Here is an 18,979-nt window from a genome sequence, read left to right on the forward strand (position 1 = left end):
GTCTCCCCAGTGGAGCACATTAGTACCCTTCGTACAGGCTCGGATAGTTCACCTAACAACGGTGGTGCAATGGCACGATGGAAACACGGCATATCGTGCGTCCCAAACACGGGATGTGTGATGATGCTCCAAGCTTTCTCCCAGAAATCCGGGGCGACAAGTGTAGGCGTCATAGACACGTTCTGCCCCTGCCGATCTTTTCTAGCCGGTTTCTTTTGCGAGTCCCATGCACACAACGGCCCCGGTGATCGAACCAATCGTATACGGAGGGGAGAAACCAGATTGGTGGATATCTGGGCGTGCTGCGAGGACGTTGCAACGACCAGTTACGGTGTGCATGCCGAAGCTGGTATCTTATGATACATATGGTACAGTTGTTGATACAGCCAACCTCAAGTGACAACCACGCTCTACTTGGCTTGGCAAGCTTCCTTGATGAGCGTAACGGCGCGCTTCTTGTCAAACGAGGCCCCCTCCAGCAACCCGCCCGGCTTGAAGATGCTCTTTATTATTTCCCCGTGCAACCCCGCGCCTTGGGCGCCTTGGGCAACAAGAGCAGCCTTGGCGGACTCGATAACCTGCCTCAGCTCGGCTTCTCCCATTTCTTTGACGCCGCTGCCCGCAGCATACTCCTCAAGGATCCGCTGTTGAGCCTCCTCTTTCTCAGCCAAATCCTCCCGACCCGCCTGCCGCGCCTCGGCGGCGGCTTCTTGTGACTTGCGTGCCGACTTCTGGAGCAGGCCAACGAGTTGCACGTCTGTCTTGATGGGCTTGTCGGTTTTGCTAGCGTTGAGGGTCTCCGCGAGCACGGAGCGAAGGACAGCGAGGCGGTTCGCGTCCTTGGCCCTCATGGCCGCCTTCAGGTCATCTTTGAGCTTGGCAAGGAGAGGCGGCGGCGGAGGGGGGGTTTCGGTCGAGTACGCCGCGCGCGACACACGGAGGGCCGCCGTTCGTGGTAAGGTCGGCCGGCCGAAGCTCCGGAGGAGCATGGGGGAGAGCTTGCTCGCCATTAGGGTCGGAGGGGAACCCGGGGTGGGGGGCGGAGGCGGGGGTAGACGGGGTGGTCGGGTTCCGGTAGTATAGGAACGCCGAGTGCGGGTTGATGGAATGAAGTAGTTTGGCGGATGGGTAAGTTGACGGTGCAGGGGATTTCGCAAGGGCAGGTCGGATCGGCACGGCAAGTAAGCCCATTGGCACGCTAAAATGCAGGCCATTGGGTGTGTTCATTGGTTGATGGTCTGCCCCTGTTTTTCGGCGGCCGACCGCAACAGCAAGACGTCACTGCACAACAGCCCCTAATTTCCAAAGACCGGGTTAGGCGTTGCCGCGTTGCGGCTGTTCTTGCATTTGTCATGCATTTTGTATAAATATTGAAGACGAGAGGCATCTCAAACCCCAGATATTGTAGCTTTTTTTTGGTGTTTTAGCAGATCACGATGCTGAGGGCCCAAAAATCACCTGACTTCCTGCCGCCAACTTAGGGGTCCCACCATCCAGGGTCGGGGGAGTGCTGGCGCAGCCGCGGGAACTCGATCGTCAATCAATAAAAGGCAAAGCTTGGCCGTTATGCGGGGGGGGACGGCAGCAACGAGGACGGGGGGTTTCTTTGGGGGAAATGGCTGGTGATACGAATAGCTGCGTGTGCTTGAGAGGGCGCTCTTACTTAGCGAGGTAGATACCTGGGGCTCTAGGAGGTGGTAGTTATTTCACTTCTGGTTTGAATGGAAGGTGACTACGATTACTTCGTACCTTAGATACTACTAGGCCGACGGCTGGAGTTTCGAAGTTGGCTCTTTGGGTGGGCTGGGCCTAGGGTGGATGTTGGGCACCCACCAGTACCTAACTACAGGCTGTTTCGGAGATGCTTCCGGTTGCCACTGATGGCGTTTGGTGTTGGCCCCGTCTCGGGCACCTCCCAAATTAGTGGTGCAAATCTTAGCGGCCGGATCCAGAACCGAGATGGAAGAAGCCGTGAGTGGGAATTGCCAGTTGCACCGTCGTCTGAGGGAGGAGGCCTATTGGATTATTTTCTCCTCTCTACCAAACAACCTATCTGCTCGGTGCTCGAACTCAGGGATGGAAGTGAATGTTTTGTATCGGAGACCCTGTCCCGCGATATTACCAGTAAAGTTGCCCAGTGGGAGTTAGGGATTTGAATACCTACTTCCATGCTGTTGCTCCTTCCCAGGAAGGTCGGGTATTGTAGGTACCGCCTACCTAAGTGGTACCTGCCTACTGGAGAATCTGGACGCCGCCTGCTTCCAACAGGCCTTTTGCAGGAAGGTGCCCCAACCTATGGATACTTGGTACCGCCAGCTCTTCTTCTGACAACAACCGCATTCAATTTTCATCCGACACGGTATTCCATCAAGACCACCGACAAATCATCTAACAATTCACCCTTCCGCCAGCACCGAAACAACGATGACGGGCTGGCATCGCATGAGGATGGCAACAATCCTAAGGATCACAGACAGGGGCGCCTTCCATCGCCGCTTCTGTTTGTTGCTAGCATGGCGTGGACTCGACAGACCTGAGCTGCGTGTGGGTGGTTATCAACTCATCAATTCTAGGTAGCTCAACTTTCTAGCCCGTGTGCGCCTAGAAAAGACGCCCACGGAACCTCTACACGATGAACCAAGCACCGCCCGAAACCTCTACCACATGTTAATGTCGCGCCCGTTTCCTAGCGTCGCTAGCCCGATTGCTTTTGTGGTTGCTCCGGCCGTCGTTGGGCCGGGGATGCCGGCTACTACCCGGTTTGCGCCCGATACAAACGTACCTGAGTTGCATCGTCAGCTATATCACCCCAGAGCACACGAATCGCCAACACAAGAACGAGTGGTTGGGTCTCTTACACTGGGAAATAAGCCTGGACATGTTCCACGACGGGTCAGCAACTCTCCAACGCAGCGAACTTGGAAGAAACGACGGCACCGCCTGAGAGGACGTGGCCGGCCACGGGTGGTCATCGATGCTACACAGTGCACCATACCTTGAATGCCGGGTTGTCGGCTTCACTGCGCGCCTGTGCTACAAGAAGCTGGATGTCCGCGTTGGTCATACTGGGGTTGATCATTCAACATTAGTCTCCAGTGCCCCTGGCTTGCTCCACAGCCTCATCACTTACTTCAGGGCGTGCGAAAAGGGGAATGCGGAAAGCGATGACATGAGTCGATGTACGTTTGCTTGATTCGCCGTGCCGATGGCGTTGTCTCGAGGATCTGGGGGATTGTTAGACAAGGGCTTGCATCAACCACTCTGCGTCTGGACCCCGCACCTGTCGACCATCCGCTCAGGGGTAAAGTCAACAATCGGGACTCGACCTCGACAAATCCCGCTTGGGTCATCCAGTTTTGCAGTCGCAACGGCGCTCTGGGATCCTTTGCCGGTTGTATGCTTTGCATATAATTCTGCGACCACACTTGAAGAGCATGGTCTGGCCGTCACGTCAGCGATTATCAGGGCACAACAACTCCCCGAGGGCCACTCACTTGAGGTAAGCGTCCCATTGTCCGATTGTGCGTTGAAGTATATCTCCACCATTTGACACCAGCCTCCTGGGCGAAGGACGCGCAGTATGTCGCTCAGATAATTCATCCACCTGTTCGCATGGATCCCTCCAGCCATCATCCGGCTGTGTACTAGGTCGAAATAGTTTGACGGAAAGGTGGACCTAGCTTCACGTCAATGATGCGAAGCCCATTGCCGCTGGATTCGGTTTCGCTTACGGGCTGTTGAGGTCGTCAACTTGGAAATCTAGGTTTGGCGGGATATCTTCCGGTACCGGGTATGGATACACGTCGATTCCGATGACCTGGTACGGAGGCGAAATCAGCATGGACGACACCGACCGAGGCTTCACGGGTTTTGAGTTGGACACCGCTTCTGATTCCTCGGCCATGGATGACCACATTCTTCGCCTGCCCCGCTAAACCCTCGTTGAATTGGCATGCGTGCTAACATGGTGATCGGAAACAAGTAGTCGACCCTCGACGCGTTCTCAAGTCCGCCGTTGTGCCCCTTGCTGGGAGGACGAGAGCAACACCAACCGGGGTTATCTCACCCACCTCGCATTCAGGATTCTGTTCGGCAACCTCCATGGCCCACGCACCGGACCCCGACCCACACTCCAAAATTCGCCTCGGCCGCGGGACTGGCGGGAATATGAGCCTGTTGTCAAACATCATGTTGAAGATCCCGTGCATGTATTGGAGGCGATCGATCTCGTCCTGCTCGACCACAACACAGTGAGCAGGTGAGGTACCGACGAACTACACAAGGTGCCATTGCTCACATCGTCCACTGGGGCAAAGTATATCCCGTGTTCCAACGCGTACCGCTGGAACTCCCTGTTGCCGTGTACAACAACCTCCCGATACGTGTTGTCGACAGGCACGGTTTGGGAATCACTATGTCCAGTTCAGTCATGGGCTCTGCACGAATGGGGAGGCATGGCCCAAGCCGCGGATTACACACCCTTCGTTCATGGTTGCGGCAACTCGAATCTGACGTTCCTATTCTGGCGACGCGGCAAATATTGAAGACAGAAGACAACAGGTGCAGAGAACGATGGGTGGGAAAATGCAGTTCCAAGTGGCTCAAGTGGGGAGGGCCAAAAACCCGGGTCAGGCATCATGAGGACTTACATGGCCTTATGCGGGTTTGGGAGGGTGAGCGGAGATACTTCAAGACCCCTTGCTCCTCGGGACGGGCTTCTCAAGGATGGCGTCGGACCAAGTACCTCTTCCTATGCGCTGCGGCACTCCCACGTTTGAAATGAGCAACGCTCGCTTGGTGGGCCCGGCTCCCGTGCTAAAACATTCAGATTGGCCCGACAGAGCGGTTTGCGCGCCACGATGATTTTGTCGATCAGAGGGCATTGCTGGCGCATTACCATTCAAGTATCTGGGAAAAGGGCCGTCCCGGGACCCCTGTCCTTGATTTGACCGTTCGAGAGAAGCGGGCGGAAATACCACTGCCTGAACCAGTGGCGGCACCTCGGGATTTGGGGAATACTACACCGCTTTGGCCAGGACGACCAGCCGTTGACTACGTGTACGGACGGCTTCCCCGTAGGTGGCGCCTTTCAAACCATGTTTCTGCGTAGGTGTTCGGCCTGCTGGGAGCCCGGAAGTCCCCCGCATCCACTAGGGCCCTCTGCTGATCGAGACGGACAAGCCTGTGACATTACACCCTGCCGGTGGTCAAGCGGCCGCCTCTAGCTCCGGTTGAAACCCGCAGATATGACTCTGTGATTGGAGAGATCTTGCGAGTACTTGGCTGGCAGTTAGACGTGTTCCATCGCCAGGGAAGACCCGGGGACTAAGACACTCTTAGCCTGATGCAGCGCCCAGAACCGACGGCCGGGACAATAGGCCATCGTGCCCTTGGGGCTGTTTTGCGGGTCGGCTTTGTTTCCTTCAGCGGGCACATCACCACGCCTATCAACCCACTCAACACGGGAGATGGCCCGGCACGCGGCTCTGGTTGGGCTAATTAGCCCGCCAGGCATATCATCTAACGTTGGGTTCGTGAAGAAAGCTCGCATATTGGCACGCTATTCGGGACTCGAGGATCAAACGGACAGTCAAACCCGGTCGCCGGAGAGTGGGAATATTCCGCCAGACTTGGCATGGGCGACCATTTATGTCTCGGCGGCAACCTTTGGTTACCGTCTCCTATCCTCCTGTACAACGAACGCCATCTGCGTCTCCCGCCGGCTGTCGTACAGATCGGACGTTGAGGAAAGACAGCGCCATGTTGCGTCTGGGACCTCTTGTACGCAAGACACCCTGTCGAACAAGCCTTCCAAGGCGTGCCCGGTGAATCCGAGGACACGGTCCTGGGATCGCACGGAAGGTCAAGCCCGCCGCCGCCGCAGTGTCCGGTGGAGTGCTGCCAGGGGTCGTTTAGGCGGGATTCTGAAGGGACCATGGAAGTAATTTTTTTGCAAAACCCCCGCTGCCTGCCCACCGCTTGCGGGCACTAACATCCCGCTGCTGCAGGACATCAACCTATCTGCCGTACCCTGGTCGGCGTCCCATTGCTCGACCTCCTCTTTCTGGTTTGGCCGTTGTGCCGACGATATGAGCTTGCAACCAGGTGGGAATACAAATACGTGTTCTCCTTCCCAAGAACCTGGGCAATTGTTTGATCGAGGGCAAAAAGGCATTGCACTATAGGAGTAAGAACCCCGATGGGGAGGCCTGGGGACCCTCGAGCACATTGGCTGATGTCTGTCCCAGAAGTGCCAACCGGCCCGAAAATGCAGGGGTTAGCGGTACGTACCCCTCCCAGCAGCTTGGGGACGACGCCTCATGTCTTGTCGGCTCCCGCCTGGTTGGTAAATTGCCCGCGCCCACCTGTGCCCATACCACACCGACGGGTCGAGCGGTGTCCTAGACATGGTTTCGCCATGGGGGTCCGGCTTGCGAAATGAATCGGCCACACTGAAACGGTCTCCGGCTTTCGACAGGGGATCTGCGCGGTAATCCCCGTGACCGAGTCGGGTGAGATGCTGACGAGAACCGGGCATGACGAGATCCCGAGGACGAAACGTCGGTGTACCTTTTTGCGGCTAAAATTCAGCCAGGCATGATCGTTTGATAAGAGCTGTTGCAGAGGTAACGTCGTTTTGCCCGTCTTTAGGCATCATCACAAGAGGCCGTCTGGAGCCCCTGCATTGTGCAGCGTCATGAAATAAGGAAAAGGCGGGCACGAATCCAAAGAGCTCGCGAGGCAACGATGGCATGCAACCGAGGTTGTGCACGCGCGAGAGGACGTGTCAGGAACAAGACTGGCATTGCCCTCAACTTAGTAGCCATTATCCTTGCAGGCGCCACTTGGATTCCCGAGCACTGGGATCGAGTTTCAGGTGAATCATTTGCGGCTATCCCGGGAGAGACGTTCCAATCATTTCCAACTCGGGATCAGCAGAAGAGCAGTACTTCGTCTGTACTGTGTACACTACTTCGTACTCAGACCAAGGACAGAAACGAGCTTGTCAACAATAACGTCCGCAGCCCAGCAGGATCATCAGCCGGGAAGCCCGCCTGGCCAATTTCGGCTTGTTGTCGCGAACGCTGCACGTCAGTCCCGGGCCCAAACAACCAGTTCCGCAGATTGCGAAGTCATGCCAAGGACACGGGTTCCCAGAGCGTGGTTGGCGGGTGAGCAGGGGAGTGAGCATGGGCAGGGGTCACTTCCTCGCAATCGACCGGGGCCCTCCTAGCCGCAACCACCGCCTCGGGTCGGGTGGGCGATTATCTTTTTTGCAGCCCGTCCCAACGCCCCAGCCTTTTCGACTCGTGTGACCGCCACAACCTGCAAGCTGCCTTTTCTGGCCGTGGTGGCTTGCCGGATTTCAATGGAGAGCAATGGGAGGCCAGAAATGCCGGCCCTGAAGGACGGTTATGTTTCCTCTCCGGGACGACGCCGTGTTCCCCGAGACGGCACCTGCCCCGCGGGTGTTGAGCTCGGGGCCCCGAGGGGCACATGTCGCTTTCGCAACGCCGAGATACAAGACGAAATACCGACTTGTGTTACCCATTACTAATGAAAGACAACTCCAGACCCCCACCAACGGACCGTAACCTCCTTCTGGCTTCGCCCATTTTTTTTTTCTTTTCCCTTTCGAACCCCAGCCCCCGAGGCCGTCCCAGGCGGCCGGGTTCGTGGAACCTTGTCAGATCACCCCTCCTTTTCGGCGACCTCTCCCGAACCCACCGGTCTTGGCGTGTTTTTTCTCGGTCAGAAGTCCATCGAAACGGGTCCCTCGGGTTTGTGGATACCGTTTTAGCGTCGAGGTTAGGAAAGAAGATTGGTATCCTGACGGAAGCGTGGGCATCCGATCACGGCCGCCCTCTTTGGTCGACTCATCTGAGTCCTCAACCCTTTTGTCAATACCCTCCTCAGGCGTTCTCACTCGCCCCGATCACTCACCCCGCGGGGTACAGGCACGGAATAGTTGCGCGAAGTGGGTATCGGAGGGTCGGTTCCTGCAAAGGATGCATATGCTACTCTCCAACGCGGAGGGGGTTCGCGCGGTGTGGCTTGCATACTCACACAGCTATCGGTTTTCGTTTGGGCCCACCCTGCGTCTACCGGCGTCAGTGAATCTGAGAGGCCGGGCAGCCGTCCACCAAAGGTTCCTTGTCTCCTGCAGGCACGAAGAGAGAGCCTGGTATTGGGGTGTGGTCGCGGGGGCTAAGAGAGAGAGTGATATGGGACGGTGATGTCGATTCTCGCTCGGGAAGCGTAAGCGAGGGGTTCATTGGCTCTTGCGTGCTCGTCTCGTCGATGGCCCCTTCTACCGGCCCGTGGTGTCGGTAATAACATACCGGTTCCGCTTCGCCGTAGCTGTCCCTCCTCTCCTGCATGCCTGCGGTATTTTACTTCGGGGCCGGTCTCTTATGCTTCTTCATGCCACGTAGGTACTTGGCAATGGAGACCTTTAATCAACATTAACCGCACCACCGACTGACGACGAAGAGTACTACGCTCAACCAACACCAACACCTGTGCCGTACCATCCGATGCACCTTCATCGCCTTTACTTAGTCGTCCGATTTTTGGCCCCCCTCTCGGTGGCTTCATTGCCAGCTCACTATGCAGACCTGGTGTCTACCACCCGTGACACCTTCCGCCTCCGGCTGAGCCGCTCTCACCTCACCCGCTAGTAGTCGGGGAAGGGGTAAAAAAAGCAAAGTTGTCTAGCTGAACCCTAGGAACAACGCCAAGCGCCTCTCCGCATAATCGCTGTCTCACTCATCCCCAATATCTTTTGTGGTGGCGCATATTTTTTGTTCCTGTAGGGGAGGACCCATCCGCTGCTGCATATGCGTATGCGGTACTCGTACGTTGGTGCGTGCGTGCTCAAGCTATCTATCACCCCAGACGTGTAATCTCCGTTGCGTCTCCTCTCCTCTCATACGCTCGCTCCCCTTCTATCTGAGTCGGTGGGGTCAGAGGTGTTGGGTTGGAAACCCAACCGGCCCCCCCCAGTCCCCCGGCATCTCCTTTTCCCGAAACATAACGGGCGTGCTAGCCAACTAGACAGCTCGCTCACTGGATATCGTGGCGTAAAGGTAAAGAAAGGGGATGGGGGCGGACGAGGTTGTCGGAGGTTGGGTGGGCTAGGCGAGGCTCTACGAATCAAAGGTACTTTGTACTTCGTACTTCGTACTTGCTTGTGTAACTAAACCTTTCGGCCTTTTCCCCTGGGTGGTTGATTGGTCTGGCCATTCATTGTCGTTTTTTCTTTTCGCTTTCGGTTCGCGGGCCGGTTGGCGGGTGTCGTAGATCTGTGCTTCTCATCTTGGTCTGGATTTGGTCCCGGCTTTTGTGGTGTTGCTCGTTTTTTTTGTTTCTGTTTTTACGTTTTGTGTTACTGTCTGTGTGTCCTTTCGACGGAAAGGTTCCGCATGACGGAGAGAGAGTTTGTGTTGTGGGTGGGCTGATATTAAGGATTGTATATCTCGGGGGCCATGTTCTTGTCATAATCGCTTTTCTGGAGGGGTTGTTCTCTTCATGAAGCCTTACTTTTGGATCCGGTGGGGCAAGTCAGACCTGAGCATCTTTTTTGTTTCGTTTGGGGGTTGATAGAAATATGAGGGAATGTGATTCTAGAGAGAAGCAGGGAGAGAAGCAGAAAGGATGATTGTTGTGTGAAGAACGGCTAGCCTCCTCCAAACAGGACACGAGTGAACTACTCAGAGTAAAACCAAAAGGGAGGCAAACCAGGTTCTACACAACCAAACCACTTTATTTCTATTCCGATGGTTATCCCCTCTCCCACCCACCGATATATGCCTGGCGCCGTTACACAGTACAATACAACACATGCCCCCCACAACTGCGTCGAACCGCAAACCACAAACCATGTCCAACGTCGCATCCCCCACTGACCAGTACCCAGCTCAACACAGGCATAAACCAGATCAACACCACGTAAAGACGGGATTCCGGCCCTTGATCATCTCCAAGCGCTCCACAATCACCTTCCTCTGGTTCCCCTCCATGCCCGTCGCGGCCGCATACCCCAGGTCGCCGCCCTCGAGATCCTCATCCTCCTCTCTGTGCTCCACATAATGCTGAGGATCGCCGTGGTCTAGGCTCGGCCGTCCGTTATTGCCGCCGTTGCTGTAGAGCTGCGAAGCAAGCGAGTTGCTCTCTCTCCTGGCGGCGGCGGTGGTGGTGAAGGAGAAGCGGGTCTGGTGGTCTGCGCCCGCGCCGCGGTCGGGGGAGTAGACGTTCAGCGACCTGTGGCTGTTGGCGGCGCGCGGGAATTGCGGGCGGGTTGGTTTCCCGTTGCTGTGGTTGCTGCTACGGTCACCCAGTGTGGCGCCATTGCTTGACAGGCTCGGAGACGGGAGGTCGTCCTGCAGCGCCAGTTCGAATCGGCCCGGGTGTGGCAGGTTCGCAGGCGGGCTGGTGACAGTGATACCGAGAAGGTCGCCAACAGGGCCGGCGCCAGATGTGGTGGGGGCAGACGCTGCGTGGGAGCCGGAGCTCCCGGCCGCGCCAATGTCCATTTCCTCCTCGCTGATGACCTCGCTGCTAGCTTTGGAGTGGGCTGTAGCGGTCGCCGACTGGGCGGCAGGGTCGGACTCGGCGGCGGCGCGGCGGCGCATTTCGGCACTCGCAACACGCATGGGCACGGCGACCGGGACGTCGACGAGGTCGTCCCAGACACAGACTTTGGCGCGGCGGGTGAGCTCAAGTGGCCCATGGTCGGGCGTCTTGAGCGTTTCGACGACGTTCCAGGCCTGGCCTTTCATAACGGCTATTTGGCGGGCGAACATACGCTCTTGAAAGTCGTTGTCCATCTGGAAAATGCGGCGGAGGGCCAGCTGGGTCTGGCTCCACCATTGCGTGGATGTAAGAAGCGGGAGGAAGTGGTCCCGAGTTTTCTGGGAGAAAGGCCGGCCGATGAGATCGACGGGAAGGAAGAGCCAACCAAAGGGGAAGCTGGTGACTGTTAGAGGTTTGTACTTGTTTTAGTATTCGGAGATGTGCTCACCTTCTCCAAGCATCAGGGTGCTTCCAAGGCCATGACAGGGAGTTGTCGATAGCCCCCAATGAGATCTTGGGATCCGGCGTGGCCGACACTGGTGTTGATGCGTTCATAGGCCGCTCGACGCGGTAAGGGTACGACGCTCTCGTTTTCGGCGGCTCCCTCTGGGACAGGTCGACTGGCCTCGGCCCCGGTTCCGGATCCGACGTGTCCATATTGAGGTGCACGGGTTCCGACGCCACCGAGACCTGCTCGGTCTCCCAATCGACCTTGATCATCCAGTTATCCAACCCTCTATCTGTGTTCCGCATAATGTAGTCCAAGATGACGAGCTTTTCGAGCTCCTCCCTGAAGGCCTGTTTTAGAGTCGGTGTCCAGACGAAATTGCCGGGGCCTGGGGTTTGCGACTGCGGGCTGTCGTTGCCATCGTCGCTATCTCCATCGTTGTGCGCGCTGCCCGGACGGCAGTTGTCGGCCCATCGCCGCTTTCGTTTCCTATGAGGATCTGTGGTCCGGAAACCCGAGAGATATTGGTCTGGCCATGGGTGTTCCCGCAAGAAGATGTTTGCATCTTTGAAGCCCTTGAGGAAGACTTGGAAGCTGCCCGGCTTGGGGGGCAACGCCTTCCTCTTCCTAGAGAAGGCGTACCGGTCCCAAAAGGGGTAGTGGAAGGACTTAGATGAGAGGTAGACGACATCTGTGTATGGGACGAGGTGTGTCCGTAGTTGCGCGTCGAGGACGTACGCAGCAGCTTCGCTAACGTACGAAAGGTTGGGGATGAGACTAGGGGATGAGTTAGCGTTGCGACAGCTCGTTTAGGGAACATATTAGAATTGACAAACCAAGCTCTGCCGAAGAAGCATGGGAACAAGTTTCGATGAATCCACTTGTTCCATTTCGGGTTGCCAGCCGCATAGGGCTCCTCGTCCTTGGGTTTGAAAACGCCCACCACCTTCCCGTCGGGATTCCTCGCAAAGTAGCTACCAGAGCTCCCCTGGGAGATCATACGGGGATGTACACCTTGTCGTATGGCGGATCTGACGCTGTCGACGATGACCTCGAATTCGGCCTTGGTCATGTAACCGGGCTCCGGGACGGCCAGCATTTCGGCTGTCACAGGCCGGACGCCCTCCGGAGGCTGGAAGACGGAGTGGTGTATCTCGAGACGCTCCTCCTCGCCCTTCTTCTTGTGTCGGCCGCGCTTAAACTTGGAGGCAATCTCATCGGCCCAACGCTCGAGGCGGGCGTTGATAGCCTTCAGGTCGACGCCCGAGTTCCTCCGGCTACGGCGACGGTGACGGCCCCCGGACCGGGACGAATCACGGAGACCAGCTGATTCTGAGTATTTTGGGGTGGCCATGCCCGAGTGCGGGCGGGGCTGGCCGATGGGAGCATAACGTGGGGCGGTTGGCGGTTGCAGCGAGGCATAGCTGGCGGCGAGCGGGTCATCGTCCGAGTCGTCGCTAACGTCGGCCTGCGCAAGGCGCTCGTATCCGGTCGTCGCGGGCCGTGGCATTTTGAATTTGATGTTTTCGGGTTTCGATGCGGGTGATGATGGATGTCGAAAATCTCTGCAAAGTCGAGATGGTTATGCCATGGATGGCCGATGGAAGCAAAAGGGGCAACAGGGGCAGCAGCTATTAACACAAGGGTAGAAGTAACAAAATATTATTAATACAAAGATAGGAATCAAAATACTAGGTTCAGTATCTGGCAGTATAGAATTGGCATCAACAGAGACACCGCAGCCGTCTGGTCTGCAAGGGCACAAGTGGTTTGGGAAAATGTTGTCAAATGTCAATTGCAACACGACGCCAGGTCGCCAATGACGGCAGCAGAGTCAACGTTAGTTGAGGTGACGAGTCCAGCAGCTGCTGCATGTGTGTGAGTGGGGCGACACTTTCGCTTTCCGGGGCTCGGCCACACCCGTCCGGCGGAGAGCACAGTACTTATTAATTTAAAGACTGGCCTAAACACACGGTGCCCGGTGCCCATTGCCGAAGGGTCCAACCATGCCTAAAACAGGGAAATGGAACCCTCTCCAGAACACTGCACATCAGACATTGTCAACAACATAGTGTTACCCCGAACATGGCGATTTTCAAACTTTTCCATCAAAAAATGACCGGCGCTCTGCTGTGCCGGCAGATCCCCATCACTCCCATGTGGAAGAGCCCCGGCATCGGGTGACAGACCCCTGTACGACCCTGGAAGTCGGAGTTCGTCTCCCAATCGGGTGCCTAGGTAAGTGCCTCAGGGTCCGAACAGGGTCCAGTGCAGAAGGCCGCAGCCTCGTGCCTCATCCTCAATGGCCTGGCACAGCCGGCACAGCCAGCCAGGGAGCCAGGTAGCCAACAGACAGTCAGCAACGAGGGACTTGTCGGAATCGCCAGAGTATTATGAATCCCCTCTCCCGCCTAGGACAAGTGTCCTACAACCTGTCACTTTCATCAACGCTGCCCATCCTCACACCGCAGCGAGACTTCTTCCTCCTCCACGAGAAAAAGAAACACAGCTTGAGCACGAGCAGAGTCTGTGTCCTGCCCTCAGCCTCACTTTTCTTCCTCCTCACACCGACTTTGTAATGGTGAAACAGCATCCCGTCCCCAACATCTTTGTTCGCCCACCAACTGCCATCCTTGAAGGATATATCTTGAACAGGCCACTTCCTCCTGTAAAATAGATATATATTCACTTGTTTTTTGTTCCTTCACGACCCTTCTATTTCCCAGGCCATCTTAGCCTCTCCCCATCCACCCCCGCCGATCACCCATACCAGCCCACACCGCTTTCTAGGGTACGGGTACCATAACCGCGCACTCCCCCATCCATCGGTAGTCACAAGTCCCCAACAACAAGGAGAAAGAAAGAACAAGACCCAACGACCCCGGAAAACCAACCCCCGAAACCCACCAACCCAACCCAAACCAATAAAAACACAAATACAAAAAAAGGAAGATGACACGGCAATACTTCTGCTGGAAAGTCAGCCTCTCCTTCCGCTGCGGCTGCACCGAGCTGGCCCCCATCGTCCACCGCTGCCCGCCCGACCGCGAGGGCTGCAACAGCTGGCTGACCCACAAGCGCACCGACAAGTACTGCGAGACGCACCGCGCCAGTTGGGGGCTCGCGCAGGCGGAGGGGCAGTCTTCTGTTGGTTCTTCCGATGGTGGTTCACGTTCCCCTTCGCCTGGGCTGCTGCTGTCTAAGGGTGTGAGTGTGAGTGCGGGTCAGGGTGAGGGTGAGGGTGGGCCGAGGAGGCGGGGCAGTCCGGCGGCTGATGGCGTTGACGGTGGGGAGGCCGGGGCAGTGGTTTCGGGGAGGAGGGTTGTTGGGTATTACTAGGGGAAGGGATGGCAGGATGGTTACAGGGCAGCGCAGTCCGGGGCTGGCGGTGCTGAGAATGACTAGGGGCGTAAGACGATTTGGGAGTTGATCCCGGCGTGTGGTAGAGACGAGGGATGGGATGGGATGGGACGGCAATAATGGACTTGGATGACGCGCAATTTACGCCTGGGGAGACGTAATGAGGAGAGGGATGGGATGATGAAGGAAATGCTACCTTTACGACAGGGGATTGGGCCCTCCAAAGACGGAGGGGGATGCTCACCCTAAGCGGAGATGGCATCGCGGAGGAAAAGACGAAAATAATGGCGGGGGAAACTGGATCACGAGGAAGGGCTGCCAGTTATTGCCCGCATACCACACCAAGACCGCACAACTCAGATACAACCACGGCATCACTCTAGACACGACCTGGAGAGAGACCCGCACGACGATTAGAATGACACGATCCGCTCCTCTCAGACTGCACGCTATAATACAACTCAATTCTTCTCCTAGATGGATAATATCTGTCGAGTTACTCCCTTCTCTTGCCGATAACTAACGCCGTGCATGCCGATGTCAACGACGGTATTGCCCGTGTCCATACCCGCTGAGTAAACTAAGAGTAACCAGTACCGCATCCTGCTGAGTCCCGGGGACATGCAAGAACAAAACCACAGTGCCCACCCGTGAAGCTAAGAAGAAGAAAGAAAAAAGAAAACGGGCCATAAAATACAGTGCGCGAACCTGCCCACCCGTCCGTGAGATAGATCCCTTTGCGCAAGCCATGGAAAGGAGCAGCGATCCCATCCGCCTTTTCTCTAAACCCTGTTGCGCCCAAGTAGCCCTTGACCGACCTAGGTCTCTCCTATATCGAAGGGGTCTTCCCCAACCTTTTGCTCCTCAATAATCCCAACTTCCTAAACAGACCCTGTTCACCTCCCGAAATTAACATTAGTTAGTAAAGCCGCTGCAAACATCCGATATGGGTATGCGCTCCGATCCCGCCGGCCTTCCCCCAACTCCCAAGGAAGGTATCGAATACCGCATCCATAACCTATGACTGCCGTCCAATTGAACGCCAAAAACAAAACGAGAAAAGGGGACATCAAAACCGAAATAGAGGGAAGGTCATGTAGACGAGATGCCCCTAAATGAATTATGTATATACACGACGAGGCCAACATCAAACGAGTGCAACATAGGGAGGGAACAAAGACCTGTTTGACTCGACACCGTCAATCCGATGGCTAGGGCTGCGCCCGAGAAAGGAAGAAAACGGCTCAAAGCTGCCAAGAAACCGTCTTCTGTTTGTTCTTTTGACTCGCGAGGGACAGCGACGACCGGGGTCGAGGTGGACCGTCCCGGGCGGGCGACGGAGTATCATTGTTGGCTTGTCTGTCGTGGAGAATATCGTGGACTTGGGAAGAGTTTTGGCGGTGCAGCCCGGGAGTTGGTGCAGCCTGGGTCGCGATGTCCTCCTCGATCTTCCTACCGGACAGCAGCTCGTGGAACATGGGCGAGCCAGGAAGAGGTCGCGGCCGGGACGGGCTGATACCGTGTACATTTGGGTCTCCGTTCAGTTTTCCGCCGGATAGCATCTCGTAAAACAATGGCGACCGGCTCAGGTGCCGCGGCGGCGTGGAAGGTCCTCCGGCCGAGCGACTGCCGGGGCTGATCTGTCTGCCTGGTAGCGACCTGGGCATCCGGGGGTCACACGGATGCTGTGGGCTCGGCAAGGGCGTGGCCTGAGAGGCCAAAGTCTCCTCGTCGGCTTGTTTGTCGTGGGGCTCGAGAGGCTGGGACGAAGGACCCGGGTGTTGCCACGACTGCGGCTCAGCCGAGGACCGGTAGTTCAGATCGTTAACATCCCTGCCGTGTAGCACCTCACTAATATGGACACCACCACCCGAGCGGCACCACTCACGGTGCTGCCAGTACCGGTTGATATCCTCGTGCTCTTGCTGCAGCCGGTACTTGAGAGACAATCGGTCTTTTCTGTTCGCCTCGGCTTGGGCCGTTTCAATCTCTTCAAGAAGGCACTGATGCCACTTCGCCGCAGATGGATTTGGATCCCCCACGCGGACCTGTCGGTGGCAGAGCTTACAGCTGCGCTCGGGAGAGGCTGCGTCGGGGCCGTCACGGCAATGCCACCAACCCCCACGGATGCGCTGTAGGGCACTAGGCCAGGCGTTGTCGGGTTTATGGTATTCCTTGTTCCACGTATGCTTGGTTGGCCGAAGCTCTTGGTCCCGCTGCTCTTCCCTCATATTATAAACCGAGGTTTCCACCTGCAGAAGAAGGTCCTTAAACTTTTCTAGGAGCGTGGAACCTCGCAGCGGGATCACATTTTTGGCTTCCAGAATGAGGAACCACTCTGGCACTGCGGTGACAATGGTATCGAAATTCGATGTGGGGGTGACAGGGGTCGGCCTTTCTGGCTTGCGCCAATTGTCCTCCTGATCGAACGCTTTCATTCTTTCGTCGACGACAAGCTGGGCGTTGCGAATAATAGCATCGTGAGTCCGGTTGTCTTGTTCTTTTAGGTTGCCTCGGAGCCCGACCATTGCCGCCGCGATGCCCAGCTCTGTGTCTTGTTCCTCCATCATCTTCCTTTGGCTAGCTCGAGTCCGCTTCTGGTCAATCATGGTGGGTGCTCGGAGGTCAAGACCGAGCGCACGCGTGATATTAGCACGGCTTCGCATGATGATCTCGTTCGATTCTTCGCGCACTGCATCCTGCTCCTTCATCAGGAGTTCCTCCGCCTCGGCAACCATGGCGATAACTTTCGCTCGTTTTTTTCGAGTCTTTTCCTCCCCACGAGGAAGCGTGTTCGACATTGCCCGCTGGCGCTCGTAACCCAACTGAACAAGGTTCTTCTCGTTGGACACGAAGACATCCTTGAGACGGTTCAGGTCAGCTCGGTGCTCCTCCATTATCTCGGCGAATACTTTAGTCTGCGCGGCATAACCATGGAGTTGTTGGTCGATGGTAGCCGAATCAAAGCCCTCGTAGATCGGCCGACTCTCTTCCAGCTCCCTCTCAAACTCGCGGTTGTGCTCCCCCATGTCGGGCGGTGGGAAATGGAAAAACGCATGACGGTAGACTTTGACGGTGTTGTAAGGGTCAGAGGGGTCACCCTCGACCTGCTTGGCAAAGAGGGGATTGTCGAGGCCCAAAGAGTGTTCGACCAGTCCGCCTACGATATGGGGAACTCCTCTCATATCAACTTTGGGGATTTCGGGCTGACGGCCAGTTGCAGAAACCGCGATGTCGGCCTGTGGCCCTTGCGGGACTCGAGATCGTTGCGATGCCTGGTTTCCACTTTTGGCCTTCTTCCGAGTCGTCCGGTGGCTGCTCTTCCTCCGCGCCCGGGCGGAATGTAAAACTCGAGAGGTCGTTGGGCGCCGCACTGAAGGCGTTGACACGCGGGGGATATCACGCGGTGGCGCTTGAGAAACCGCATCACCGTCACCATCGCTATCGGATTGTAAAGCTTCATCTTCCTTGCCGGGTGCTGTGTCCTTATTTTGCGCCGCCTGGATCGTCTCGAGGGAAGTGGAGGCCGGCCGAGTGGCAGTTATCAAATCGATCCCCGGACGCAGCGATGATGTGATGTCTTCCAAGCGTGGTTCCAGACAAGTGACTTTCCCATGGGAATTCGAAGTAGAAGCTCCCTTGTAAGGAACGGTATCGTGATGATCCCGCACTGGATTGCTCTCCCGGAGCGTGAGTGATGCCAAAACGCTCGGTAGATCGGTGTCCGCAGGGAAAGCAGCTGGCGAGTAAGTGATCGCCATGGTGGCTGTTGCCGCCGACACTCCTTGAAAATAAGACCCGTGAGGGCTATTCCCGCTTTCAGGCATGGCACCGGAATCGGGATTGTCGTGGTTGTCGGGTTTATCGGCATCCAACTGTTTGTGATCCTGCGGACACTCGTTTTGGGCCAGGTTTGCCCCAGGATATGTGATCAATGCTGGGCCGGTGCCGATAGCGCGAATGATTATTTGAGGAATTTCGGTAGTGAGGCGAGATGCCGACGGAGCCATCGATATCCCGTCCTGGCGCTCGATGTAAGCAGATGTTTGTGTCTCCAACAGGTTCTGCTCGATCTGCTCGCTCTGCTGGTTTTGCAAAATCCTCTCAGAAGAAGGCGCGGCAAGCGTTGGCGCCGCCCTAACTTCCAAGGCCGTTTTGGAAACCATTTTGTATGGTCGTGGTATTGGAGTGAGATTGGTAGAAAAGCGAAGGGATGATCGAGGTGAGAAGTGTCCAACTTCAAAGCTGTTCCCACGAGGGGTTTCCCAGAATCATGGGGTCGCGGTCAAATCCGAAGGGCGAAAGCGAGCAACGGGTTCGGGGTAGTCGAAAAGTTGATTGGAAGTTAGTCGGATTGGGTGTGCGAGAGAAAGGCGCGTGTCTCGGGGTCTAAATTGAAGACCAAGAATGGGTTTGGCGTCTCGAAAACAAGAAGTAGAAGAAGTAGAATAAGTCGGATTGTTTGGGAGGCGAAAGCTAAACCACCCAGCCGACTAAGAGCCGCTGGGAGCAGTCAACTCCAGCCGGACGCTGTGTGAACACCAACAAATATAATCCAACGTGCTGGTCCCAACAATGGAATCCAACGATTGCAGT

The 18,979-nt window shown here is 56.4% G+C and overlaps 6 protein-coding genes across 6 annotated transcripts; 2 read left to right on the plus strand and 4 right to left on the minus strand.

Moving 5' to 3' along the window:
* Positions 1-410: 410 nt before the first annotated feature.
* Positions 411-1,010, minus strand: F5144DRAFT_490940 (uncharacterized protein; the record flags this gene model as incomplete). The annotated part of the gene is made up of 1 exon (XM_066785828.1): positions 411-1,010. One exon carries the CDS (start codon positions 1,008-1,010, stop codon positions 411-413), a length of 600 nt encoding a protein of 199 aa, XP_066642826.1.
* A 1,967-nt stretch (positions 1,011-2,977) lies between these two features.
* F5144DRAFT_602482 (S-adenosyl-L-methionine-dependent methyltransferase) lies at positions 2,978-4,490 on the minus strand (the record flags this gene model as incomplete). Its single annotated transcript, XM_066791207.1, has 8 exons — positions 2,978-3,065; positions 3,131-3,224; positions 3,281-3,439; positions 3,495-3,676; positions 3,732-3,817; positions 4,071-4,232; positions 4,298-4,412; positions 4,480-4,490. 8 exons carry the CDS (start codon positions 4,488-4,490, stop codon positions 2,978-2,980), a joined length of 897 nt encoding a protein of 298 aa, XP_066642827.1.
* A 739-nt stretch (positions 4,491-5,229) lies between these two features.
* F5144DRAFT_228809 (uncharacterized protein) lies at positions 5,230-6,076 on the plus strand. Its single transcript, XM_066783198.1, has one exon. The coding sequence runs from the start codon at positions 5,469-5,471 to the stop codon at positions 5,943-5,945; it is 477 nt and encodes a 158-aa protein (XP_066642828.1). The 5' UTR covers positions 5,230-5,468; the 3' UTR covers positions 5,946-6,076.
* Positions 6,077-9,941: 3,865 nt separating this feature from the next.
* Positions 9,942-12,533, minus strand: F5144DRAFT_489224 (phosphatidylinositol 3 and 4-kinase-domain-containing protein; the record flags this gene model as incomplete). Its single annotated transcript, XM_066785713.1, has 3 exons — positions 9,942-10,971; positions 11,024-11,800; positions 11,860-12,533. The coding sequence occupies 3 exons, from the start codon at positions 12,531-12,533 to the stop codon at positions 9,942-9,944; spliced, it is 2,481 nt and encodes an 826-aa protein (XP_066642829.1).
* A 1,442-nt stretch (positions 12,534-13,975) lies between these two features.
* Positions 13,976-14,362, plus strand: F5144DRAFT_602484 (uncharacterized protein; the record flags this gene model as incomplete). The annotated part of the gene is made up of 1 exon (XM_066791208.1): positions 13,976-14,362. The coding sequence occupies one exon, from the start codon at positions 13,976-13,978 to the stop codon at positions 14,360-14,362; it is 387 nt and encodes a 128-aa protein (XP_066642830.1).
* A 1,029-nt stretch (positions 14,363-15,391) lies between these two features.
* F5144DRAFT_229344 (uncharacterized protein) lies at positions 15,392-18,713 on the minus strand. The gene has a single exon (XM_066783202.1). It carries the CDS (start codon positions 18,547-18,549, stop codon positions 15,628-15,630), a length of 2,922 nt encoding a protein of 973 aa, XP_066642831.1. The 5' UTR covers positions 18,550-18,713; the 3' UTR covers positions 15,392-15,627.
* Between the last annotated feature and the right edge of the window lie 266 nt (positions 18,714-18,979).

The sequence above is a fragment of the Chaetomium tenue genome (genome assembly GCF_020726465.1).
Source record: "Chaetomium tenue strain MPI-SDFR-AT-0079 chromosome Unknown F5144scaffold_4, whole genome shotgun sequence".
Lineage (NCBI taxonomy): Eukaryota > Fungi > Ascomycota > Sordariomycetes > Sordariales > Chaetomiaceae > Chaetomium > Chaetomium tenue.

Excerpts from the sequence above, each read along its gene's own strand:
- F5144DRAFT_228809 (XM_066783198.1), top strand. The coding sequence starts at position 5,469 with ATGGCCCGGCACGCGGCTCTGGTTGGGCTAATTAGCCCGCCAGGCATA.
- F5144DRAFT_229344 (XM_066783202.1), bottom strand. The coding sequence starts at position 18,549 with ATGGTTTCCAAAACGGCCTTGGAAGTTAGGGCGGCGCCAACGCTTGCC.